This window comes from Eutrema salsugineum, unplaced genomic scaffold (genome assembly GCF_000478725.1).
Source record: "Eutrema salsugineum unplaced genomic scaffold, Eutsalg1_0 scaffold_10, whole genome shotgun sequence".
NCBI lineage: Eukaryota > Viridiplantae > Streptophyta > Magnoliopsida > Brassicales > Brassicaceae > Eutrema > Eutrema salsugineum.
In genome coordinates, this window is record NW_006256908.1 from 9,777,274 (window position 1) to 9,805,068 (window position 27,795).

General features: G+C 34.7%; 6 protein-coding genes across 7 annotated transcripts; 4 read left to right on the forward strand and 2 right to left on the reverse strand.

Annotated features, from left to right (window-relative positions):
- Window positions 1–744: 744 nt before the first annotated feature.
- On the forward strand, window positions 745–4,278 carry LOC18027186. The gene is made up of 4 exons (XM_006411000.2): window positions 745–956; window positions 1,143–2,831; window positions 3,077–3,987; window positions 4,174–4,278. Exons 2-4 carry the CDS (start codon window positions 1,350–1,352, stop codon window positions 4,256–4,258), a joined length of 2,478 nt encoding a protein of 825 aa, XP_006411063.1. The 5' UTR covers window positions 745–956; window positions 1,143–1,349; the 3' UTR covers window positions 4,259–4,278.
- A 1,434-nt stretch (window positions 4,279–5,712) lies between these two features.
- Window positions 5,713–7,300, reverse strand: LOC18027187 (CBL-interacting serine/threonine-protein kinase 22). The gene has a single exon (XM_006411001.2). It carries the CDS (start codon window positions 7,204–7,206, stop codon window positions 5,923–5,925), a length of 1,284 nt encoding a protein of 427 aa, XP_006411064.1. The 5' UTR covers window positions 7,207–7,300; the 3' UTR covers window positions 5,713–5,922.
- A 2,358-nt stretch (window positions 7,301–9,658) lies between these two features.
- LOC18027188 lies at window positions 9,659–11,218 on the reverse strand. The gene is made up of 3 exons (XM_006411002.2): window positions 10,623–11,218; window positions 10,191–10,515; window positions 9,659–10,076 (listed from the first exon to the last, which is right to left on the reverse strand). Exons 1-3 carry the CDS (start codon window positions 11,129–11,131, stop codon window positions 9,840–9,842), a joined length of 1,071 nt encoding a protein of 356 aa, XP_006411065.1. The 5' UTR covers window positions 11,132–11,218; the 3' UTR covers window positions 9,659–9,839.
- Window positions 11,219–17,674: 6,456 nt separating this feature from the next.
- Window positions 17,675–19,141, forward strand: LOC18027189 (protein DETOXIFICATION 53). The gene has a single exon (XM_006411003.1). The coding sequence runs from the start codon at window positions 17,675–17,677 to the stop codon at window positions 19,139–19,141; it is 1,467 nt and encodes a 488-aa protein (XP_006411066.1).
- Window positions 19,142–22,086: 2,945 nt separating this feature from the next.
- On the forward strand, window positions 22,087–23,033 carry LOC18027190 (non-specific lipid-transfer protein 2). Its single transcript, XM_006411004.2, has 2 exons — window positions 22,087–22,498; window positions 22,809–23,033. The coding sequence occupies exons 1-2, from the start codon at window positions 22,152–22,154 to the stop codon at window positions 22,816–22,818; spliced, it is 357 nt and encodes a 118-aa protein (XP_006411067.1). The 5' UTR covers window positions 22,087–22,151; the 3' UTR covers window positions 22,819–23,033.
- LOC18027191 (non-specific lipid-transfer protein A) lies at window positions 22,133–25,795 on the forward strand. 2 transcript variants are annotated; one of them, XM_024161019.1, is made up of 3 exons: window positions 22,133–22,158; window positions 24,994–25,333; window positions 25,591–25,785. In XM_024161019.1, the coding sequence occupies exons 1-3, from the start codon at window positions 22,152–22,154 to the stop codon at window positions 25,598–25,600; spliced, it is 357 nt and encodes a 118-aa protein (XP_024016787.1). In that variant the 5' UTR covers window positions 22,133–22,151; the 3' UTR covers window positions 25,601–25,785. The 2 variants fall into 2 exon arrangements, with proteins under 2 accessions (XP_024016787.1, XP_006411069.1); XM_006411006.2 differs by lacking the exon at window positions 22,133–22,158 and having other exon boundaries at window positions 24,878–25,333; window positions 25,591–25,795.
- The last annotated feature ends 2,000 nt before the right edge of the window (window positions 25,796–27,795 follow it).

A 27,795-nucleotide genomic window follows, 5' to 3' on the forward strand; every position in this document is an offset into this window, starting at 1 on the left:
ATATGTGTGATAACCTACAAAGTCTTTCATATTTTTTATTATTAAATGCTCCATTATTTAATTTAAAGGAACATTAAGTCGGAAAAATCAACCTTCTTACACAAATAACAAAGGAAAAATCTTACGTCAATTTATATCTTATCTCATAATATTTTTTAATATATATATATATATATAATGTTCAACCAAAAAAATATAAAATATAAATTAATCCTGTCTTTGGCTTATACCGATAACATGCATGTAATATTAAATTTGAGCTAAGGTGAATGTTATAATTTGATGTAGCTTGTAGTAAAAAAAATTAAAGAAATTTATTGTTTCTTTCCTCTTAAATCACACGATATAATTTTAAAAACTGGACTAATTTTTATTCTTATAATTAGATATAAAAAAGCAAAAATCAACTCAACCTTTCATACATATGGTTTTCTATAATGCTGAATTAACTTTTGAATTATCAAGTTTATAAAAAAAATACATAATTCAAAACTGTAAACTAGCCATCACACATTATAACACAAATTTAATGATTGATAACATTTTCTTACATCAATAAGTCAAATTAAATTAAAGATATCACATGCTATGCTATTAATCACACCCTTTATTTACTGTATCTCGACATATGTCATATGTAAGTTATTGCAGAAAATATATATTAAATAAGGGATATTTTGAAAAAAAATTATGTATTTGGATAAACCTAAAACGAAGGGGGCGCATCAAAGGCACCACCGACTAAATAACAATAGGTTTGGGATCATATTAGACCCAGCCCCGATTCACCGTCCGGTTCTCCTTTCTCTTCATCGTCATCAATCTTTCGTTTTCCTGTTTACGGTTTCTTCGCTGCCAAGAATCGAACGACGCGAATTGGATCCGAATCTCAAATCTGCACTCCAACTCCAATCACGAGCCCTTTGCTTTTCCCCGATTATCTCCTTTTGATATCGGTAAGTTTCCTTGTCTCTCTCTGCCCACTATCTCTCTTGAGTCGTTCACATTGCACCGTGACTTAATTCGAGCTCGCTCCCGAACTGGGTTTCCCTGGTTCTGGTCGCTAATTGTATAAATCGAATCGATTTTTCCATTTTTGAATGTGGGCGGTCTTCAATTTGATTCGATTGTTCGTGCATTAGGTGTTTTGTTGATTCTCCAAGCCCTAAATTTTTGCTGAAGTTCTTTGAGCTGGGGCTAGTATACTTCGATGGTATACAACCTGGAAGGGAGAATAAGGTTAGGGTTTTCTGTCGTGAGCACATCCCCTGAGTTTCCGAGTTTAGGGTTTTTTTTTTGGAATTGATTCGGTCTGCTAAGAAGAAGAAAAGGGTTGGTTTGAGAGGATAATGTGTATATTGTGTGTTATTCAAAAGTGGTCTCGCCGGGTTGCAACGATGCTGCCTTGGTTGGTTTTACCGTTGATTGGACTATGGGCTCTGTCTCAGCTTCTTCCACCAGCTTTTCGTTTCGAAATAACTTCTCCGAGGCTAGCTTGTGTATTTGTGCTTTTGGTTACTTTGTTCTGGTACGAGGTCTTGATGCCTCAGCTATCTACTTGGCGGGTGCGGAGAAATGCTCGTCTTAGGGAGAGAAAGCGATTTGAAGCTATGGAGCTGCAAAAGCTAAAGAAAACCGCTACACGGCGTTGCCGTAACTGCTCAACACCTTACCGTGACCAGAATCCAGGTGGTGGACGGTTTATGTGCTCATATTGTGGGCATATATCTAAGAGGCCTGTTTTAGACATACCTGTGCCTCCAGGGTTAGGGCTTTCTGGTTCTGGAATTTTGAAGGATCTTGTTGGAAGAGGTGGTAAGATGTTGAATGGAAAGGGATGGAATGAGAATGGATGGATGCACGGGCCAGAATGGTCAGAAAACAGCACATGGACTAGCGAGTCAACCTATTGGCGGAATAATAGTGGTAGTACATTTGGAGAAGATGAGAATTGTTTGGGGGATAGATCATATCCTGGTGGCGTTGTTTTTGCTTGCCGACTCCTTACTTCTTTTTTTATGAGCATTAGGTGGCTTTGGAGAAAGATTTTTAGCTTTAGCTCTTCGGTTGATGAGTCGTCAACTGATGCTGACCAGAGGCGATTACTGTCGAGACAGGGTGAGAATGGGACCAGCTATCATGAGAGCAGGGTTGAGAAAGCACGCAGAAAAGCTGAGGAGAAAAGACAAGCTAGGCTGGAAAAGGAGCATTTGGAGGAAGAAGAGAGAAAACAACGAGAGGAAGTCGCGAGACTAGTGGAGGAACGGAGGAAGTTGAGAGATGAAAAAATTGAAGCCGAGAAATGCAGCAAATCATCACCTGGTTCCAAGGAAAAGGATATTAAAAAAGAGGCAGAAAAGAAGCGCCAGGAGAGGAAGAAGGAAAAAGATAAGACCTCTAGTAAGAGCAATTCCGATGCAGAAGAGCTTGACAAGAGAATAGGAAAGGAAACTGAGCATAAGCGTGAGCTTGATAAGAATAATCATTCCGAACATCAGAGGCATGCGTCTGATAATTCCAGGAGCCCCATGGAAAGGAGACATGGGCACGGGGTAGATAATAATGGTACTAGTAACACTAACACGACAGGAGCTGGCGGTAGGTACTTTGATCGAGTGAAGGGTACGTTCTTCTCTTCTTCTAAGGCTTTTACAGATAACCGGTTCTTTGGAAGAGGTGTCAATATGTCTGCTACAATTGCAAAAGAGAATAAGCCCATCGGCTCTACAGATCATTCTCATGCATCTGCTCATACGAGGCATATTAATCCTCCTGAATTTGTGGCTGGAAAATCTGGTTCAAATGGAGGAGAAAGGAATACTAATCGTCCTGTAAGTGTTCTTGCCAAATTGCTTATGTCATTATGATCCGGTTCATGAAAGCAGTCTACTTTTTTGCAGTTATAAATCACCCGTCTCTTTTGATTTCATCTATTTTTTGTTTGTTAAGTTGATAAGTTTGTCATATAATTTTCCAAAGTCGTTATGTTCTTGAAGTATGTTCAACTTAGATTTGGTTCTAGTTTTCTTCAGCTTGTTTTATAAGGACACTGATAAATATTATGATGTTCCCTCAGGTTATTACTGAGCCGCAGCCAAGTGGAGAACCTAAAAAGTCATGGCAGCAACTATTCACCCGTTCGCCGTCTGTGCCTGCTTCCTCCAGTGTTAATGTTATAAGCCGACCTAGTACAAAGCCCAAAACCGTTCAGAATTCACAGGCTCCTTGTCAAGATCATTCAATACGAACCTTTGACAATCCAATCAGTTTTGGGCTCCCATCACCATTCACTATGCCAACATACTCTAGCGGATCGACTATCGGTAGCTTAGGTTTCTCATCTGAAAGAGATATTGTTCTCTCTCAGGCTGGGGAAAATGCTCGTCCTTTTATCCCCGAAGAAGAGCATTTTGAAGATCCATGTTATGTTCCGGATCCAATATCTCTACTGGGACCTATTTCAGAATCACTTGATCTAAGAGCTAAGTTTGAAACTGGTGTTGGACTGGAAAAACCCCATTTATTGAAGAAATCTCCGATTGAGTCTCCCTTGTCAAGATTACGAGTTGCAGATGAAAAACAGGTTAATGATGGAAGCTGGCAAATGTGGAAGACCACCTTTGGCCAAGACCTACTTCTACCTTCAGATAATACTAGACCTAACGAGGAGAATGGCTTGCATCATGTGCCTCATAATAGGACGTCATCATTATTTGCAAAAGATGACCCTATTCACAGTACTTATTCACACAGGAAGGACTGTTTTGAAAATGATCAGAGAAGTGGCACGTTCAGCCCCGTTGCTGGTCCAAGCAATCATGATCCTTGGTCGCAGAAAATGTTTCTCCCAGCATCATCCGGCACAGAGAGTCTTTTGTCGCTAAGTCGACCAGAAGAACCAGGCCCGAACAATGTTGCATTCATGAGTCCAACTGGGTTGGCTCCGGAGAATCCATTCGAACACGCTTCTCCGAATCACTGGCTCAAGTAAGACTAGCTTCTTCTTGCTTTTTCCCTAGGCTATAGAACAGCCTGTTTGAATGGTTCTGTGACACACTGAGTTTCTGTCTGGATCGCATTGGTTATAGATTAGGTAGGTTGTTTAGAACTTGGCTACATTTGGAACAATGGCAAAGAAGTGTAATGATTTTGGGTATTGTTAATAATGTGCAGGAAAGTGAAGAAGACTGGGGATGGGACTGGTAGGCAATTTGTGGAGGGTCAATTCCTAAACCAAGATGTACCGTCGTTTTGGTAGTCAGAAATTCAAGAAAGAAACAAAAAAACAAAAACAAAAGAAAAAACATTAAAGATCATTTTGGGACACAACTTTTGCAGATATACCTCGTCTGTCTTTGTCCTCTGGTTTTCATCAATCTAAGATTTTAAGTTTTTACCTAAAAAAGACGGTTAGCTTCGATAGACTTACACAGAGGCGGACCCATGCCTTCCCTAATGCCACATTTTTAATATTTAGATCTAGAAAATAACAAAAACAATAAGTTTCAAAATCATATTTAAGTAGTAAGATCTACTTTTATTTCGTAATTGGTTCAATCTATCTTTTTATTATGTATTAGAACTAGATGTTTTTATATATCAAAGTATAATCTAACAACATTTTTATGACGAAATCATAAACCAAAATCAAACAAAATAATGAAAATAAATGCATAGCCATAATAATAGTTACAATATTTAATTACACCAGAATAAAGATTTTGTGATAACAAAAACGTTATTACGGTTTTTAACAAGGTCGACATCCTTATACCAATTATACTCATGATGGTGTCATGCAAACCTTTCATTTGCTCTTCCATCGATTAGTTCATGTGGAAGATGTCAACCGCAATAATCATCACTACAACTATATATCATTAGTAGTTTCTTCTTCTTCTTCACCATAAATACGATACTCTCATTATCTCATATCCTCTACCAACATGAAAAATCACATTAATAGAACTGTGAAGTGCCATCATCGCTATAACAAACTTCATCTCTTCATGTAAACTATATTTTATATGATTATCTGTTATTTTGCTTTATATATATCTCAATACATGCACTTTTTAACAGTTTGCGTGGAGCTTGTTCTTTTCGTCTCAAATAATGGTATATGTGACACGTCTATTCTCCTTGTCCAAACAGTATTCTATTGGTCTTTCTGAACGTCTTGGCATGTTTTATGGGGTTATGATGGCGTCTAAGAATATGATTAACAAGGAAGTCAAATATTTTGATCTACACGGAGATTTTTTTTTTTTTGGTAAAATCCTAGAAGGAGATTTATGCTCTCAAAATAACGAAACAAGGAGATTCATAGGTTTATCGAAGTAGCGGCAACGATTTGATCCATGGTTCTATCAGAAACTTTCATAGCTTAGTTAAAACAACCTCAATAGCTCAATACAAGACCACAACCCAAATGTAATTGGTCCCCAAAAAAAAGACCTCACCCAAATGCTCTTCCGATTCCGAAACACAATGCAGTAACGATAAATATTACAAACGGTGTTGCATGTCCCTTACCAAAAAACAAAAGGCTCAAGTTTGCAAAACACACAGTCACACACACACACAAGACTACAGATTTCAGATCACAGTCTTATTCAAATTCTCTCCGATGAAGAAAGCAAATTGTTTTTTTGTTAATTAATATTTTTCACGAATTGAAACTAAAAAATTGAATCCTTGTTCGTGCTCTTCCTTTATTCTTCTTGTCATTTGTATTTATATTTACAAAGAGGCTCTCTGCTTCAATGTAAACCGAACCGGTTCACCCATTATGTTTCTGGAATCCTCAATGAATTTTTAAAAATTAAAACTGGTTCTCTTGCTCAACCGCTGAACCTCACGAATGCATTACGTTGGAAATCTCCCGAGTAAATTGGTTTTGTGTTGAAACCATTTTACGGTTTAGTTAGGTACCCTATAAACCGGTTGATTGATCAAACGACGAAGCTTTTGCCTTAGCTCGTCGGCCCAAACTAGGCCCACATCTCTTTGCTTGTTCTTCATCTCCACCATCACTAATTCGTCTGTTAAACGGCGAATTTTGACTACGATATTAGCTACTCCCTTTGGCCCTTCCAGCTTTATCGCTCTCTCCTTCTTCTTCGCAATCCTCAGATTCAACTGCTTCGCTACCTCCACGACCTTTCCCATAATCTCCGCCGGAAACTCGTCGGAGACGAACTGATCGCAGTGATCCGGCGTCACGAAGTTTCCGAACAGACCGGCGAGATTCGCCGTTGACGCCGACGCGATTAACTCGAAGGCGTTTAGTTGATCCCCGTTTTCCTCCAGATCGTAATCGTCGGCTTGGATCCCTATGATTTCACTCGGATCTACTCCATGATTGAACCACGGATCTTTGAGAATCTCCTCGACGGTGATCCGTTTTTCTGGATCTGGCTCCAATAGACGGCGGAGAAGCTGCCGGAGATCTGAAGAAGTCCAATCCGGCATCCTGTATTGAGCCTTGTGGATTTTCCGGTAGAGTCCCATGATGTTAGGATCTCGAAACGGCAAGTAACCGGCGTTGAGAAGGAACAAAACGACGCCGCACGACCAGATATCCGCCTTAGATCCGTCGTAGCCTTTCTTCAGGAGAAGCTCCGGCGCAACGTAAGCCGGAGTTCCGCAGAGCGTGTGGAGCATACCGTCGGCCTGGATCTGCTCTCTCATCGCACTGAGACCGAAGTCGGAGACCTTCAGATCTCGATTCTCGTCGAGGAGAAGATTCTCCGGCTTCAAATCGCGGTGGAAAACACCCCTGGCGTGACAATACCTCACGGCGGAGATCAACTGCCGGAAATATTTCCGGCTTAGACTCTCCGTGAATCGATTGCTGGTGACTCTGGAGAAGAGCTCACCGCCTTTGGCTAGCTCCATGACGAAATAGATCTTCGTCTTGGTGGCGAGGACTTCGGAGAGGAGCACGATATGAGGATGACGGAGACGGCGCATGATAGATATTTCTCGCTTAACGTGCGCCGTGAGCCCGTCTTTTAAACGCTTCTTTTGGACGACTTTGATCGCAACGCTTTCGCCGTTATTTTGAAGATCCTCCGCCTGGTAGACTTTGGCAAACGCGCCGATTCCGAGAAGCTTCCCGAGATTGTACTTACCGAACAACGCCGATTGGTTATCATCTCCGACGAGGTTAACGATGATAGAATCGGAAGAGTCTTCGGCCATTTAACGATTAAACGCAAATGGAAACAGAGTATACAAATGAAATAATACATGCGCGCGATGCCTCTTCTTATTGAAACTCCTTAACTTGCCACGTAAGTTATTTTGTTTAGGTTTTAAATATTCGTTTGACTTTTTGTGGATTAAATAATTAAAAGAAAGAAAAAATCAGCAGTTAGGACAATTTCAATGCAAAAGTTTTACTAACTCCGAATTACAGTGGCGTATGTATTAACAAGGTTAGAAAAAGAGTCATTTTATCCCTAATACTAGTAACTTAAGATTCAAGGAACTGCTTTTTCATGATTATTTTTTCCAATGTTTGGTTAATGTTTTCAATTACCGGCGGCAAAAAAATATCTACCTTCTGAGGTCAACCAAGACATTTTAATCCCACTATTCCAGGTGCGATTCAAGTCTTTATTAATATTTTATATGTAGGGGTTGAGAAAACTCGATAAAAAATAAACATTCCTTGTTGTTGTTGACAAAAAAACACCTTTATCAAAAAGAATTTAAAAATCGATTTTAAAATATTTGAATAATTTTGAAAACACAACGTGGATTGACGTTACTGTCGTTGAATGCTAAGCAATTAATACTATTCATTAAGATGGTTTAAGCTACATTACTGGTTTTAGATGGTAGTTAATTTGGTTCAAAGGCTGGTCGAACAAATTCATTTATCCAATCACAAAAAAAAAAAAAAACACACACACACAAAATGTGTTTTGGTTTATTTAGTCGGGAGGGCAGCTCTAATAGACGGATCATCATTTTGTTAGTGTGACCTGCAGATTTTTATAGTAACGCCAAATGCACCTAAATAGACATGATGATATTTGGGTCTACATCACTACATGTATAAATTTGGGATACAAACCACCGGTTACAAACCGTTTGCAAGATTGGTTATAAATGGAGCGGTTTGTTTCTAATTGCCTCTAGCTACCAATCAAACCAATTACATATTCCAGAATAACGTTTAAATTTGAGTGACAAAAACAATAACAATTAAATCTAAAATAGTATTTGAACTTCAATGTCAGCATAAAATAATCACTTTCGGATAGCTGGATAGTTAACTAAAATAGGGATTTTAATAATTGATGAAGTTATGTTATACTAATCTATTTGAAACTGGATTCGTGGATCCCAGTCATTCGTGTGTGGAGTAAAATCATACTAGTAGCCCTTTTGGTGTTGAAAAAGCCAAAATTTAATCCTTACACGTGAACTTGTTCAAAAAATGTCATCTTAAAAAAATTATTAATGATAGATACAAAGGCAAAAAACTCGACAAAGTAAACATACTAAAAAAGAAAAACTCTTGCTCGTTCATGGGTTCCAGTATGTGAATTAGTTGTAATAGCTTTCGTAACGGTATTTACTATCTACATATTTACATTTTAATTTGATAAATTTTTGTCAAAATTTTAATGACTTTATTGCACCAACTACTAGGAAGAATTTGGGGACGTTCATTTCAGAGAGATCTTAGTAAAAATGTTGCTCCTATATTTATTGTAGCTGTCATTTAAGAAGTCCATTCTCTTCATCATGATAGTAGAAAACACCTAAGATGTTATGAAACAATAATAACAACTTTTTGTAAGAACAATGTTATAAGATACCTTTTATCAAAAAAAATTATAAGATAAATCCAACCCTAGAGACATATTTGCTATATATATAACACCCATATTGTCAGGTAATTTTGGTTGTATCATCCGGTCGTGGAGTTATATAGCCGACCATAAAACTTGGCCATTGAATCAACCATCAGAACGATTTACCTAGCTGCCGAGTCAACCATTTTTTATTGTGATTTATCCATGGGAGCATCAATTCATTTGAGAAAAGAATATACATCACCATTATATTTTTATTATTGATCTTCTCATCGTTATCGTCATCACGAATAACGTCTTTGCTTCAAAGAGACACCGTCTTAATTCCACACCGTAAGGGTGTACGTACGTAATCCATCGTCCGTACCATCAAAAACCATACCCCCACCGTCACTCTTAATCTATGGTGTTTCTACTTCGTCAAACATCATCATGGTTTTGATTTCTTTTTTATTAAAAAATCGACGAAGCAATGTTCTAGAAAAATCCGTCACTAAGAATTGGACGTATCTTCTTCGTTTTCGTGAAAAGAGCAACATAAAAAAATAATCTTACAACCATTTCATCAATACTGAGGGATTGGTTTAGCTAATTTTTCAAAGTTGTTTTTCCTTTTTCTTTTTGTTGTCGGCTTAAGAAAGTTTAGATTACGAAAGTACATTAAATTCTTTTTTTATAAAACAATAGTTTCATCCAAACACATCATCATTAAGAGAGCCGAAACGTCTTCAAGAACTCACACAAAAGGACAACAACATAAACTATGTATTACAGATTGCTTATAACGAAAATTTGCGTTATCTAAATTCAGTCCATGTGAGTCCAACAAAAAAATCAATCATTTCTACACTGGAATCCACAAATTTCTGATTTGGGTTTACATATACAACCAAAGCTTCCACCTAATAGGTAAACACACTTTACCAGTCGATAAACCAGTAAGATTCAAATTTATGCATGGCTTCCCCACATACAAGAATATATGTATATGTGTATATGAATATTCTAAGTGGTCATATGGAATCCATAAATCCAAAAAGATTGGAATAAAAAGAGTAAGAGTAACGCAGCGAAAATCTGATGTGTAAAAGAGATGGTTTTGGAAGTTGTTGCAATAGAAGCGTATGATAAGAAAAGAGACATGCACTTGAGCTCTACCGAGAAGGAAGTAGGCGAGCCATACGCATCTGGATGATATATGATTTCTCCTTGACCACATTTGAATTCTCCTAAACTCCATTCCTATATATTGTTTCATAGATTTATCAAAAGATATGATTACCATACAGTTGATTTGATCATATCATATATTATTAACAAGTGACATATAAATAGTGTTGAAGTGTTCATACGAACCTCAAGCTGGCGACCAAAAGTGACAAGGATAGTGTCGGGATCAGCGTGGAAAGAAAGTGGGCCTTTTCCTGAGTTGATACGGAACTCGCAGTTCTTGGCCGGAAGGTGAAGGCTGAGTGTGTAATGAAGCATTTCTTCTGTCTTTTCTTTAGGCAAAGGAGGGCTTTGCTCTGTGACGTTTTCATGATTGTACCTGTAAACGCTGAGCACAGATTCTCCTCTTTGTATTCTTTTATCAGTCTGTCTCCTTGAGTTTTCTACCATTATTTGCCCTAGTTTCCTTGCTACCCCTTCAAGTTTATCAGCTACATTCTCCATTTCTTGGCTGCAACAAAGATCCAAATATTTTATCCAAAATCCTCAAATCACTTCTTTATTCATAATAACATTCAAGTTTGTTAAAAAAAGTGTGGCCCAATAACGGCCCAATACCTGAAACAGCGGTACCTTTCCGGTCCGATATACTCGCGCGCCCATTCCATGCGCTCCTTCCACGACCGAACCCAAACGATCTCGTCTCTGTTTCCGACAACACTCCGGCGAAACCCGGTGTCTCTTCCCTCTAAAACTCCGAAAACCCGACCCGATTCCCTAACAAGAGACCTAAGCTCCTCGCTCGATATCCCATGGTAGCTCACACGAAACGCCCCGAACTCCCTCGCCGATCGCACCAGACGATCCACCGATCCTTCTCTCCTCGACGCCAATAGCCGGAAATCAATCTCCGCCGGGATCAGGTGGCGTGAACCGCAAGATTCACCGCCCGAATGAGATTCAGGGAGCGTGAGCTCTGGAACCTGGATCGATCTCTCGATGATCTCGGTGAGGATCTCGCTCGCAGCGGAGCGAGATCCTCTGGCTCTAGGGATCGGAGACGGAGGAGGTGGTGGTGGAGTCAATGAAGATACGTTCAATTGGCTCCTGGTTCGCATCAGAGCCATCGGAGAGAGAAGATGATCCGACGTTTTCGGGCGGGTTTCCAATTAATAAAATCCGCCCCAAGAAAAAAATGGAAAGACTTTTTTGTTTTTCGATTGTTAGAGAAGGCACATTCCTTTGCGTATTTCTTTTATTTGTTTTGTATTCAATTTCTTGAGAAAGTGAGGGTCCATTACTGAATTCGAATGTAAGAAAAAATTAATATTTTATTTACTTCGTGTTGTTTACATGATTGTGATATGGTTTAGTGAATGAGAATGATGATGATCATATATGGTTCTGTAACTTCATTTGCGCTGTGAAGATTCGAATATGTCAGATGGAAAAGCTTTGAGAAATGCATTCATAAGATGTTTGCCACCTTGAGTTCTTGGGCCATTATATGGGCCGCATTGAATGTTTTGATCCGGTCCACATGTTTAAGTGCTAATCAATCTCAAGGACAAGATAGATAGGCTTTTGAAAATTTGCGAAGAGACAAAGGATTTGAATTTCCTCTTTTAAGGACCATAGTCCTTAGGAAGAGGAAACGAAAAAGTTTGACATATGTGGACATAAGGCAAAGAAGTAAAGGTTGTCCAGCACTGTAATAAGACATTAAGACCATTGAATAATTGAGAAACCCTTAATCACTTGGATCCAATATTTTAGTATCCCCTTTCATATATAGCTTCCCTTTTAGTATGTTATTATAGACTATATATCAAGCCCCATTAACTACATGTGGACATGAATGATCAAATTTAGTTACCCCGAAGTTGACATGAATGATCAAATCTAACAGAAACAAGTACTATAAAGTCTGTTAATAAGAACCCCAAGCTAATCGAAGGGTCGTTATTAATAATACATATGTATATCTGTACCAATTCGTTTTCTCGTGGCGTAATTAAAATATAAAAATTTGTACCAACCAAGTTTTTGAATTCGTTTTTTTAAGTTTTAGATAAGTGGACCAAACTAAGTTAACAAGTGTAAGTTCTACATTTTAAGTAGCAAAAGAGAAAAGTTAGCAAGTGTGGTGTGTGTGCATAATTGAAGTTAAAGGGCATGCATGTGATTATACACTAATTGGTTAGTCATAGCATCTTCCGTACGTTAGTAAGCTTCGCTTATGGTCCCCATTCGAATACTCCTTTTATAATTTGCTCCACCAGATTTTGGGCAATAAGATGACAAATTTAACTATCAAAACGAAGAATAGGAAGCAGAACCATTCGGAGGATAAATTTTATTAAAAACAGTTGTTTATTATTACAAATGATATATACGTAGGTGTCGCAGTAGGAGACATGGAACAAACACCGAAGCTGTCGCTATCAAAGAAGATGTAATGGAAGTGTGAAAATAGCTTATAAACTCTTTTGCATGGGTCGGAGAAGACAATCACCACCTCCCCTAATGATTTTGTATTTCGAAAATCTTCACTTTATCGAAGAAATTTATTTTTATTATAAGAAAATTGCAGCTAAAATGCCTTTAAGATGACACCATCATTGAATTTTTTTTTTCAGAATCTTTTATATTATCGAAGAAATTGTTATTTAAAAATTGCAAATTGCAATTAAGTAGAAGCCCTTAATTAATCCCTTTCAACAACGTATTATGATGTTTAATTTTATCCTTATTGTTGAACCAACAAAATACAATTATCCTTATTCTAAATTTTGGCTAATGATTCAAAATTTCACATTTTCTTAACTCTTGTGTTAATAAATTAGTAATTAATGCTAAGGGTGCATCATTTATGCATACAAAGATAACTATTTCAATATTTTCCGTAAGAAAATATTTTTGTGAACCAAACAAAAAAAAATGTTGGGAAAGGAATAGTGCTCAATGTAGAAGAGCTAACGTACACTTGTCAAAACCTACGTGAAACCTTGTCTTTCTTTCATTATGTAAACCGTGGAAGCATTTCAAACAGACACACACGGTAATTCTGATATTAGCAAGCCTAAAATAACTTGGATGACCAGATTTTAAAAAGTAAACCATATACTAAAAAGCATGCATAAGGAAGCTCAATAAACAAGGAACATAAAATCATAAACTATAAAAAAAACATGGAAAAAAATAGCTCAATACACAACGTGCATGAGGTCGGATATTTTCTAGTAAAGAACATGATTTTTCATTGCATCATTGGCTTTAAGTTTCCTTTCTATAGTTTTCAAACATCTCGGTTTGTTTGTTAATGACACATTTTTATTTATAGTTAAATGTTATGTTAGTGCCGACAGAAAAAAATATTACAACAACAGTACATGAAGATGTCGGTTGAATGATTAAATTTTATGTCATTCTGATGGACTGTCGATCAACTTTCAGGTAACATCGACAAAAATTGTATGTATATAAGATTGAGTTTTCTAAAGAAAGAGGCTTGAATCTAAAGTCCTAAACTTTTACAGGTTATAAAACTTTAGAACGCAAATATATTGTTCGATAGTGTTTATCGTTACCAGTTAAGCATTATTCCCAGACAAAAAATAACTAACACTGTAAAATATGTTTTAGAATGTGTTTTAATTTCCTATGCATCGAACCAGGACAAAGCTTCTTCGCTGTCTACATTTTGGGGGATAATATAAGAAAAACAAAACTTCAAACATGTTTATCAATAGACAATTATTAGGTTTAGATTTTGTGTAGCATATGGGAATTTTTATCCATTATTTATTATACAAATTTAGATATAGGGTGTAGCAATAGATAATAATAGTAATAATAATAATAATAATAATAATAATAATAGTAATAATAATAATAATAATAATAATAATAATAATAATTATAATAATAATAATAATAATAATAATAATAATAATCCTAATCCTAATCCTAACAAGGTTTCTGTGAAGATGATAGAGTTCCGAAAGCTTTTTTCTTCTCCACTTTCATCATGAGTGGCATTCTCATCTGATAGACAATACTTAATCTTTTTAATTACATATATATGGGATAATTGCTTTGTTGTCTTCTGTACATTATCCGAATCAAACGTCTACCAATTAATAACCAGTTTACATACAAACATATATATTAAACATTACTATTTCATCCCTAACGATACTTAGTATATCCAAGCACATTATATTAGCACTGAATCCCGGATACTTTCTACATATTCTTATCATAAAACCTAGTTCCCGCTTTTACAACTAATTTTGCAAATACAGTAAAACCTCTATAAATTAATACTCGATAAATTAATAATCACTATAAATTAATAAAGTTTTTTGGTCCCGAGTTGGGACCAGTGTAAAAATCCATCAAATTCGATAAGATAATAAAATAATAATTTTTTTGAAACTCCTATGTAAATATATAGTCCCAACAAAAATATAAATTAATAATTATATAAATATATATACAAATAAATATATATATAATATTTTAAAATATGAATAATGTGTTTACTTTTACTTAAAGTTGAAAGTTTATTGGTGTTCATCTATTTGTTTATTACATCTCTATCTCTTATTGTTTTTTTGATATTCATTCAAATTTGTGAAGAATTTTTGATATAATAATTGGTTTTCTTACACGTAAATATCTATAAATGTATTGTAATATTGTCTTCAATTTCATCTTTTTGATAATAGCCACAGTTTCTTATAAATTTTGAACTTCTAAACATGTATATTTTTAATAGATAAATTAATATTCTATTAAAAACTATTTTGTTATGATAACTATATTTATTAATCATTATTTTTATTAAGTTATTATCTTAAGTTTTTAAATACAACATTATTCAATTTTTTTTTTAAAAGTTATAGACAAAAACTAGATTATCTCTATAAATTAATAATTATTAATTTATAGATAAATTAATATCACGATAAATTAATAAAATTTCATGGTTCCAACATTATTAATTTATAGAGGTTTTACTGTATTTCTATATTTAACAGACCAAGAACTTGATGAATGTGGCCGGTCATGTTGACATGGCTCTTTATTTATAATAATAAATAAAGACGTTTTATACAGAAGTTCTTTTTATAAATACCCTGTTTTTTTCATACTTCAGTCAACGTTTTAAACATATATATATATATATATGTATATATAAATTTTAAGTGAAATTTTTAGTGTCTAAAATATGTAAAAGTCTAGGCCTACTAAAACGAAGGAATTAAATTATACCAAAATTTGTAATAAGGTAATACATGAAACGATATTTAAACATTAATCTCAAGAGACAAATATAATAAAAAGCAAGAGTCGGCAAATATTTTATGCTCCGAAAGAAACTACCAAGGTGAACTCATATTTTATTTGATTTTTTTACTATAAATGTCCTTGCTATAAGTGGAAAGTAAAGTATAAAGGAAGCAGCTTAGTTAATTAGTTTGGTCTAACATAAATATGTGGAAATATATTAAACACACACACACACACACACTCCTTTACTGTCTACATAACTAAAAGGAACATGTTCCAAAAGAAATAAAAAGCCCTATATATATTCTAAACAAATGGAAAAAGGCAAGTAGAAATGTAAAATAATTGAGATTAATTAGAGTGGACTAATGGAACTATGGAAGTGTGCATAAATACGAGGGAAAGGAACTTAAACATTCTTCTTCTCTCTAACACACACAGAGACACTCGTTCCCAAATTCTCTGGCAATCCTCTTTTCGTAGTTATCAACAAGTCTTTTTTGCTATAAGTGAAGGGTGATAGTATATATAATATATACAGATATCTATATATATGAGCATGTGCAGATCCAACATGAAAAGTAGTGAATCTGGAGAGATTATAAACGGAGAATGCGATGTTTCAACGTCAGTCAAAGAAGAAACTAGCGCCGGCAGCTCCAAATTCTCGGCTGGCCTCCGTCGCATCCCTTTGAACGAGGCTTGTTTCTTTCTTATTTTATTTTCTTATACATTTTCTTTCACAAAATATCGATGGCTTAGAGAACTTACTCCGCTTATTGTTTGATTTCATAGTTTTGGTGATTGAAGATTCAGGATCATATCCACATATTATTGGAGACGTTTTCTACGTTTTTATTTATATTTTTTTCGATGTTTGACAAGCGAATTAGTTAATTTTGATTGATTATAGTATCATTTTCAGTCACTTTTATCGTATTTTGGGATGGTACGTAATATGGAATTCTTGGAACTTGATCTTATACGTACTGGATTGAATGCTGCTTTGACTGTTTGTATAGCTTCATAATGGAAAGTCATGCATCTCTTTTAAAACAATCAATTTGAACAAAACCCCTGTCACAAAAAAAAAAATACAATCAGTTTGAAGAAAACTTAAAATATTTAAACTTAGTTAACAAATGTAGTTGGGATCCATTATATGTAACCATTGTTTATCTCTATATATAACCAAAACTTGTATTGTCTATATATATCTAATGTTTGAAACTTTGAATGTGTGTGTATGTACATATTCATATGTATGTATAAAGCGTCAATAGTATGATATGTTATCTCACTTTCATGGACTGAGATAGATGGTGCTTTTATTTTGGGTTGTACTTACACAAAAAGTTTCCTATATATGCTTCCTCTTATTATGTACATTTTCTATTAGTCCTTTAGTTAGTACAAGTACTTTACTATCTTATTAATTCCATTTTTTATATAATCAAGTCCTTCTTGAAATACTTCATCTAATTCTTTTGTAATCTAAATAGTAGTTCATGATATTTCTACAATATATGCATTTTTTTCTAGACCGATTTTATGTTGTTTGAAGCATTGATATTTCTATTGAAGTTCATGAAATGAAAGATATCTAAGCTGATTGTGTTTTCCAAAAAGAAAATAAAAAGGTGAGCTTTTTAGAACCCATGATGGTTTTTATTTAAAAAGATCCTAGAATGTTGGTACAGTTAGCCATTCGCTTTTCTGTCACTTGTGAATTTGATTATTCAGTTCTAAAAGTTATAGAATTTAAACCTTTTTTCTCTTCTTTTTCAACTTTCTCATCCCAGTCCCAGTGGCCATGTGATGCGACCATCATCCTCGTGCTTAGGAATTGCTCTTATATTTAAATTATATAATATTTTCTCGTATTGTATGTAATATCCTTCTGTTCGATAAAAAAAATGTTTTAAGAATTTTTTTCTCTTACAAAAAAAATCGTTTTATATTTCGTTTAACAACTATACTAATGATTGATATACTAAGAGATAGCTTAATAAATTTTAAATATGTGTGAAATATCATATTGAACGAGGCTTATATTGGAAGTGAAAACGTATTAAAACCAAATCGCCTACATATATTCTAGTTTTTTTTTCCATAGATATATTATTTTCCTGTGTTATATATAATAAACGATTAAAGACTAGATCATATAAAAGTATTTTGTTAAATGTCAATATACTTAGCTCGCGCGCTTCTTTCTTTATATGTATAGTATTTTCTTGAATGCTTGTAACTATAAGTCTATAAGCCCAGTACAATAAAATAATGAATGCTTTTCTTGTTTATTTACTTTTTTATATGTCTCGGATTAATAGTTATTGACTTGAAAAACCTAACATATATTTTTTCCTCCCATGCAGGTGGGAGAGGAAATGTCGTCGCTCACGAAAATAGCATGCCCGATCGTGATGACATCACTCCTCATTTTCTCGAGATCAATAATCTCAATGTGGTTCTTGAGCCACCTCGGAAAAGTCGAACTCGCTGGTGGTGCACTCGCCATGGGCTTTGGAAACATCACCGGAGTCTCCGTGCTCAAAGGCCTTTCCGTTGGTATGGACCCAATCTGTGGCCAAGCCTTCGGTGCCAAACGTTGGACCGTACTTAGCCACACGTTTCAGAAAATGTTCTGTCTCTTGATTGTCGTCTCTATTCCAATCTCCGTCACGTGGCTCAACATCGAACCCATTTTCCTCAGGTTGGGTCAAGACCCGGATATCACACGTGTCGCCAAAACATACATGGTCTTCTTCGTCCCTGAGCTCTTGGCTCAAGCCATGCTTCACCCGCTACGAACGTTCCTTAGAACGCAAGGCCTAACGTCACCATTAACGATATCAGCAATCGTATCCATTCTTCTTCATCCTCTCTTTAACTACGTCTTCGTCGTGCGTATGCGTTTAGGCGTTAAGGGCGTTGCAATCGCAATGGCTTTTAACACAATGAACATCAACGTTGGACTACTCGTTTACACGTGTTATTCGGATTCTTTAATCAAACCTTGGGAAGGGCTAGCTTTGCGGTCTCTTTTCCGTGGCTGGTGGCCGCTTCTTTCTCTAGCCGCACCAAGCGCAATCTCTGTGTGTTTGGAGTATTGGTGGTATGAGATAATGCTTTTCCTTTGTGGGCTTCTTGGAAACCCTAAAGCGAGTGTGTCCGCCATGGGAATACTGATTCAAACAACGGGACTACTCTACGTAGTCCCGTTTGCTATAAGCTGCGCTATTGCAACTCGTGTAGGCCATGCTCTAGGAGGTGGGCAACCTACACGAGCTCAATGTACGACCGTGATTGGTTTGATACTCGCAGTAGCTTACGGTTTATCAGCTGCTGTTTTTGTGACCGCTCTTAGGTCGGTTTGGGGAAAGATGTTCACGGACGAACCGGAGATTCTAGGGTTGATTTCGTCTGCGCTTCCGATATTAGGGCTTTGTGAGATCGGAAACTCGCCGCAGACGGCTGCTTGCGGAGTCTTGACGGGCACGGCAAGGCCTAAAGATGGGGCACGCGTTAACTTATGTGCGTTTTACATTGTGGGCTTGCCGGTGGCTGTTACAACCACGTTTGGGTTTAAAATTGGGTTTCGTGGGCTATGGTATGGACTGTTGGCTGCGCAGATTACATGTTTAGTTATGATGCTTTATACATTGGTTCGTACGGATTGGGCTCACCAGGTGAAGCGAGCAGAGGAACTTACTTCTGCTGCAGCCGACAAAAGTCATTTGTCATCGGACGAAGAAACCGTCCAAACTGAAGTAGGAGTTGATGATGATGTTGGTAGCAATGATTTGGAGATTGGTTTACTACAAAACACCAACTAATCTAGAAATTTTAAAATTTTCAATCGATCATTTTAATGGATTGTTAATTACATAGGAATTATTTTGTTTTGTTTTTTTTTGCAAACTAAAATACCCAAGATAGATATTTGCATCGTAACATTTGATAGGTTTTATAATCTTGTAAAACCAGAACGTTTCATTTTAATGAAATATTTACATTCTTAGCCATAAAAATATATATTTGCATCGGAATTGCTAACCAATATTTTGGCAAAACAATCATAAGTACCTATTAATTGGTTGAGTTTATATTATTAGCACATGTAATCTAGTACGTACATGGGTTATCTAATATTTTCCCCCATGTTTCTTTATGTAAGTCAGCACTCAGAACTCAGAAGTATGCAGTGAAGAAACAGTTATCAAAATGGCTTTGCATTTTGTATATAACTAGCAACAAGTTTGATACGGCCCAAACTTGTGAATATACTTGCTCATTCTTTGTTTTTTTTAAACTCTAAATATATTGCTGATTCTGATCAAACTAAGCTATTTAAAAAAGAAAAGAGATTGTTTGTAAAGCTAAAACCAGAGAAAGGAAAATTTAACTAACTAATCAAATAAAGAAAATAGAAAAATGGAACTCAAATAGGTTTTGGGGAAACCATGTCTAGATTAGCTAAGAAGACTAAAACTTACGGGAAAAAGATATTGAAACCGAAATCAAGGAAAAGGGGCCATAGTGAGCCGAACTTTAACAGGAGCAAGTAGAGTAATTTATTGCCAAATTTGATTATTTATATCCAGTTAATTTTACTGTATCTCAGTTCAAAATCAATTGACACAAAACGATGGGTATTTATCACAATGTATTCATAAAATATATTGAAATTTCTCACTTGCATAGATGTTATCCGTATCCCATGTATTTACCTCATATGGACTTTCTGGTCACACGTGTTGTGCGTACATATAATATGTTGCATGTGGCATTTCGGTGCCTAATTCTCAAGGCATATATCATGTACCCCTTTAGGCACCGACATTTTTGAAACAGTAAATACAGTTTCTCGTGTTAAACAGTAAATAAGATTACACATGAATAAAAAAACTACAGAAGACTTATTTTGACGTGTTCCTACCCATACCCATATCCTACAGGGAACTTTTAACACATTTTCTGACCGAAAGAACAATCGTTCAAAAGTATCGAGTTAAAGATAAGATTACAAAATATTTTTTTTCCTTTCAAAATACTTAATTTAAACGTATCTATTGATTTATTATGTTAAAAATTTAAGGATAAATAAACTAGTGAGGTTTTGCGTAAAAAAAAATGGTGAGCTTTCGGTTTCAAAAAAGTCTCAAACTTGAATAAGCATATAATGCATATATTAATGCTGACAGAGCAAATTCATTATTCTGCAGTAGGATGGTAGATAGAAAAATTACACGACTCAATTTCTTGGTGTGTATTGAATGAGAATCGATAAAAGTGACATGTGTATATAAATTATAAAATGCATCATTGCTATTGGGGAAAAAAATTCGATTTATTTAGCAACGATATATGATTTTGAAAAAGTTACAGTCTCAAATTCGATATTTAATAAAGCCAATAATTTTTCGTTGTTAAACGATTTTCACGAATCTACCAATTTATCCTGAATTAAAAATTTTATATGATAGAATAACTTCATGTTAATATGTTATGATTGAAAGTTATTGTAATATGTTATCATTCGATTTTTTTTCCGGAAAATTAATTAGCATTGTTTTGAGTCTTTTGACACACTGAATTGTTTTCTTATTATGAAAGGCACATACTTGTACATCTAAAATAATATATTTCTATCTATAAATACTTATCAAATGAAGCACTTAGTTTTACCGGGATAAGACTAGAATAGGCGACGGTCGAAGTGATGGACTTGAAAAGCAAAGCAACCGACAATGCATGACCCCATCCCACCCATGTGTCATGCATTCAATTTTTTTCACATAACGACGAACCATCTACATACACTCTATGGTGTTGGAGGGCAGCGAAAACCGACACCTTCTTGTGTATATCCTTACGGAGAAATTTTCAGGGAAGCAAACAAAAGTTTTAAATAAAATATTCATGTACTAATCAAAGTCATACTCTTAAACCTATAGATATCATAAAAGGAGAATTTTTTGTTTAGGTTTGTTCTCTTTAATAAACTCATCTTGGTTTCAAGCTTAATTTCGTTCGTAAATTGCTACGTTTTTTTGTTAAAGATAGTAAATTGTTACGTTAAAAGATTCAGATCGTCAGATTTGGATTTTCTTGTCAAAAAGTAGATTTTATTTTTCTTGTTCGTCAATTGTTGGATCGTAAGATTATCGTCTTCGCATAAAAAAAATGATGACCAATTTAAGTACGTATTTGACATATGTGATATGTTTAATCTATACTTCAATCATTACCAAATTTTATGTATTTTGTTGTACATGTTTAATCATATATATTTTTCTTACCTCTGGTAAAATCATTTTAGCTGATACTATATACCGTGTCTACAAAATCGATGTACTTCATGATCATTCTCATTATGTAGAAGATATTGAACACATGATGTTAAAATAAATAATATTTAATGAATTTTTTTTTTTTTTGCTAAAATAAAGTTTAATGATAGTTCTATGTAAAATATCTATTTTGCGTATCCAATGTACACCTATTTTCCTTATTTGTTTTTTCGTACCACATCTATAGAATTTAAAACTCCTAAGAAATATTGGAAATTCAAAAACAAGTACGTTGGTTGTAGAACTTTTACATAAAAAAATATAAAACTGAGCTAAAAATGTCAAACAAAATAGATGAGAGGTCCTACATAATTAGGACCTCTGCATTAAATGAAATCAACAACCAACCAACTACTCCTATTCCTCTAATCGCATTCACATTACATTTCTCTATATAAATACTCGCTCCCCAAACTCTCTTCATCACTCATCATTACACACACATCTCATTTTGCAAACCATCGAAAACAAACCCCTAGAACTAAGAGAGAAAATGGCTGGTCTAATGAAGTTGGCATGCTTGGTCTTGGCTTGCATGATTGTGGCCGGTCCAATCACAGCCAAAGCGGCTCTTAGCTGTGGAACCGTTAGTAGTAGCTTGGCACCGTGCATTGGCTACTTGACCCAAGGTACGCCCCTTCCCTTAGCGTGCTGCGCCGGCGTTAAAAGACTAAACAGCATGGCCCGTACAACCCCGGACCGTCAGCAAGCTTGCCGTTGCCTTGTTGGAGCCGCCAACGCCTTAGGTTCCGGTCTCAACACTGGCCGTGCATCTGGACTTCCTAAGGCATGTGGTGTCAATATTCCATACGCAATCAGCAAAAACACTAACTGCGCCATGTATGTGTTAATCTCTCACTCTCTCTGATACATATGAAAACTAAAGGTTTCTTGTTTTGTTACAATACGAATATACGATGTAACTAATATTAAAGTTAGTTTTTTTGACAAAATGAAGATTTGAGTTTGCTATAAAACGGTTTCATGTTTTACTAAAGTTTATAAGTCTTCCCGGTTCAACCATGTTCCAATATAAAAGTTGAATTTTTATACCGTTGCAACAAGTATATATTAAAAGTTTATTTTTTTGAGTGGAAATTAGAGGTTTTTATATAGTAACGGTGTTATGTTTATTTGTATGTGGTTGCAGCGTGCGTTAAATGAGCGGCGGTCGGATGAAGCTCTAGCGGATGTTTCAAATATTATATGAGACTATGAGAGAATACTAAATAAGATGTAATGTCTGTTTTTTTTTTGAGTTTTTAGTTTCCTGTCTTTTTTTCTTTTTTCTTTTATGGTGGCGTTCCTATTACTTGGTCGTCTGTACTATGTTCGCAATCAACGTTATATGAGTTTCAAAGTTCACATTATTTTATATTCTTACCAAATCTTAGTTTAGTTTCATCGATATGAAAAATGATCATTATACATTAACAATATATATATATATATATATTGATTTGCATTACAGTTGGGAAGTAACGGATAATTTAAATTTAATTTTACAGCCAAATAAAATAACGGGACATTCTCCAAATTTGTACTATTTACTTGTTTAGACTTAAGATAATCGAGAAAATGATGGATCGCTATATGGAATCGTGACAACTCTTGGAAAACCAGGACCCTATCTTATAATGTGCCCAAAACTAGGGATTTATTTCAGTTTGACTTAATTAATTTTACAGATTAGATAATGATTTGGATATTGGACAAACCAATAAAATGAACATAACGAAATAATATTTCTATCAAAATTTGGTTATCTTTTCATCATTGTTAGTTATTATTTTTTCTAATTTAATTTAATTTATAATCTACCGTGTGATGAATTTTTTCTAAAGAAGAAAAATCAAAATTCTGTTAAACTCCATACAGCTCCCAAAAGTCTAGGCCCAATTCTGGTTGCTCTCTCAGTGTTGCTAATTAACTACTTTTTTTTTTAACACATCGAGGGAAACTCAATTTTACAATCAAAATCAAACCAATAAGTCTTAACCATGAAATAATACCAAAGATGATGAAATACATTAGAGAAAAACCCATATAAGCTGCTATTGTTGTAGATGAAGTTTTTTTTGCAGATTTATTGGAGGCAACTGTGCGTTTGGGAAACAAAATTTGGGAGGTGAGAAGAAACTCGCGTTGTGATAAGAAAATAGCGCAATCACATTTTGACGGAAATTTACAAAATCATAGTTATACCGGAAAATCACCGACTGTTTGTTGAATTAGTCCAAAGAGACTCATGTTGGTTCAAGGTTTTTGTTTGTATAGGTGGTTATGTGATAGAAATAGTCGGATTTATATTTCTGTTCTTCCGAAATAACATTTGTTGATTTTTCTTTGTTGATTATTAGTCTAATGTGTATAAAAAATGATAAAGTTAAACAAAACGGGTAAATTATCGTTTTGCATAATTTTCTTACATATTTATTTGATCCACAGCGAAAAACGGTCTTGGGACAGCAGCTCTCAAGATTAACAGCTACAGTTTGTAAAACAAATGTAGACTTTGTTTGAGAAAGAGGAGTTTTTTAAAGTTTTTGAAACTCATATGTGTTTTTCTTGTTTTGTGAAGATATAATTTGTGTGTACTTAACGCATATATCTAGTCTTGTATGAGTGAATCAAATATTTAAAATAAAGATTGCAATGTAAATTTCTAGACTTATATACATAGTGCATACATATTTGTTGAAAAATGAGAGCATAATATATGGTTTTAATTATATTAAATTTTCGTGTTGCGTGACTTGCGTTTCATCTCATTAAGAAAGTTTTTACGTATTTTGTTGGATCCGCTAGCTAAATTATTTTCATTTGTTAATCGGATGTAAAAGATATTAGTCAGATGATGTTAAGTAAGATACAATAAGAATATAACATTTAGTGATATTTCTACGTGAAATGACTATTTTCTTATCCATGTATAGTTTTAACATTCTTAAAATGAAAATGCAAGAGAGATTACATACGTCTTTTTGTGGGTGGGGGGGGGGGGGGGAAAAGAACTACGGTAAAAAATGTAAGTATTATAAGTTTTCAGAAAAATAATATGATTGAAATGTCAAACAAAATACGTAGATGAGAAATGAGAGGTACTCACCACTCCTACATAATTAGGTACTGTACATTAAATGTAACCAACCACCAATCAACTAATCATTTCCTCTAAATCCCATTCACATTCACAACATCAAAACTTTCTTTCTCTATATAAACACTCACTCCCTCAACTCTCTTCATCACCCAATATCACTACACTACATACATCTGCTTCTTCAAACAACCAAAAAAAAAACTATATTTCCAAGATAAAAAGAAAATGGCTGGTCTAATGAAGTTGGCATTCCTGGTCTTGGCCTGCATGATTGTGGCCGGTCCAATCACAGCCAAAGCGGCTCTGACCTGTGGCACCGTTACCAGCAACGTTGCAGCGTGCATTGGCTACATTACCCAAGGTGGGCCCGTTCCAGGAGCTTGCTGCTCAGGCATTAAAAACCTTAACAGCATGGCCCGTACAACCCCGGACCGTCAACAAGCTTGTCGTTGCCTTAAAACTGCCGCTAATGCCTTGGGCCCAAATCTCAACGCTGGCCGTGCAGCTGGACTTCCTAAGGCTTGTGGAGTCAATGTTCCTTTCCCAATCAGCACCAGCACCAACTGCAACAGGTATATGTCTGAAGATCTCTCATTCACTCTATTTTCATATAAATGCTAAAAAGTATATATCATAAAAAAGATCATGGGAATTTTGTACGAAATACAAATATTTTAATGAAAATTTCAGAGTTTTTCCCTCATGTTTGATGGAACTTTTGAGTTTTGTATATTGATGCAACAAGTATATATTATAAGGTTTTTTTTAAGTTAAATTTGAGGCTTTAATATTAACGTACGGTGTTATGTTTGATTGAATATGGTTGCAGCGTGAAATGAGCGCGGGTTGGATGAAAGCTTTAGCGGACGTTCCGAATATTACAAAAACGGATGAGACAATATTAAATAAGATGTTCAAGTGACTGTTTTTAATTTCCTGTATTTTCTATTATGGCGATCCTATTAACTGGTCGTTTGTAGTATGTTCTCAAGCAACGTTATATGAATTTCGGATTTGAAGTTTACGTTGTTCTATTATATTCTTACTAATGCTTAGATTAGTTTCATCCATATGAAAACAATTCATCAATTTGCATGAAATAACAGAGTGCGGGGCAGGACATAATAATGGATGTTGGCAGAAAAATATCAAATGTTAATATTAAAGTATAACATTTAACAGAGTGCGGGGGAGAACATCATCTCGTTCCGTGTTGTTCCAGAGCTAATTAGTATAACAAAAATATTAAAATAACGGGACAGTCTTATTAGTGGTAAATGTAATAAACTATTGGTTTATGCATAAGAAACTTGAAAAAGATAAAGATAAATTATTGACGTACACGAACACGAGTAAGAAAAAATAAAGATAGTAAAGTGTTTGGTGTATCTGCATTTCTCCATTACCTTACGAGGAATTTTTGTTAATTCTGCTTTAAATGCTTGACTGTTTCTTCTGCAAGCTGTAATAGTAAGTTAATATGGTTGTAGATATATGGTCTGTTAACGTTTTGATTTTAATTTGGATAAAAATTGTAATTTAATCTAATATGAATGGTTTGATGATATTCATTGTTTTTTAATCTCCTTTTAATATTAGGGTCCCTTTGTTTTTACTCTCTTTAGTCCTTGTAGGTTCCATATTTAGGAGTTTTAGGAGTCCTAGATTACTTTTTGCTTGCATTTAGGAGTCCTAGATTACTTTTACTTTTTGTGGAGATTTAGGTCACATTCGATGAAAGGAGCATTAGGAGACTTGGGGGGAGACAATTGCATCAAGGAGAAAGCAAAGAAGCAACGAGGAAACAAGGAGAAGAAATAGTTGATGGAATAAAATTAAAACTTAGATAAAAAATCTAGCGAATTGTACAAGTGAAAACACCTAGTTTTCACTAAAATAGGACTAGAAATAGTAGTATGGGGCGACGATCTAAGACTCAAAGTGATGGCCTTGAAACGTTGTTTAGGCAACTGACAGTGACTCAATCCTACCCATGTGTCGTGCCATTCAATATTTGTTATGTATCAGTCAATTTTTTCACATAATGACGAACCATCTAAACTCTTTGGTGCGTGAGGGTAGAACAAACCGACATCTTCTCGTGTGTATCCGTACCTAGCATTTATTTATGTGAAAACAACATATAAATATTTATTAGAGTATTAAGTGTACATATATAATATAATACCTTCTTCATTATTTTCATTTATATATAAGAAATCACACGAAACATGTATTTCAAAACACAAAAACCTCCAATATATATTGTTGAATTAATGGAAAAGTTCACGCTAATTTATTTGCCATAAAAAGGACGCTGATATCTTTTGTTTATCAATCAAAAGTTCGGATTACCCTATAAAAATATATAAAAATTATGAAATAAGATGTTTGAATGGCTGTTTATTTAGAGGTTTTCATTTCCTATTTAAAATTTTATATATTTTTTTATATTATGGCTATCCTATTAATTGCCCGTCTGTACTACGTACATCTATGTTCACTAATATTCTGTAATAGTCTTGCTAAAGCTAGTTTTGTTTCATTAGTGTACATTACAGTTGAGAATTAACGATACATTTTATTAAGATTATAGAAAATAAAATAACGGGACATTTCTCCAAGTTTGTACTGTTTCATTCTTTAGATTACCAAGAACATCGTGGATTTTCTTCATAGTTGACAGTTTTATATATCAAAAATTTGAAAGGTATACACGTGTCCAAATAAAACTATAGGCTATGAAAATTATTTGAAGTGTTTTGTGTATCTGCAATCCGCATTTCTCCACCACCTTACATGGAATTTTGCATTAAATGCTTTACTCTGCATCTGGAAGCCGTAACTAATTATTATGGATGGTAGATAGATGGTAGTTTCTTAGTATATACTATTTAAATTTAATCCGACTAGATAAATATAAAATTTGCTGGAACTATACCTAGGACTACCAAAATTTCCGCAACTGTAGGTTTTTTTGTCATCTCGACTTTATTATCACAGTGTCACTCTCACTCTTCTGCGAACAAAAATT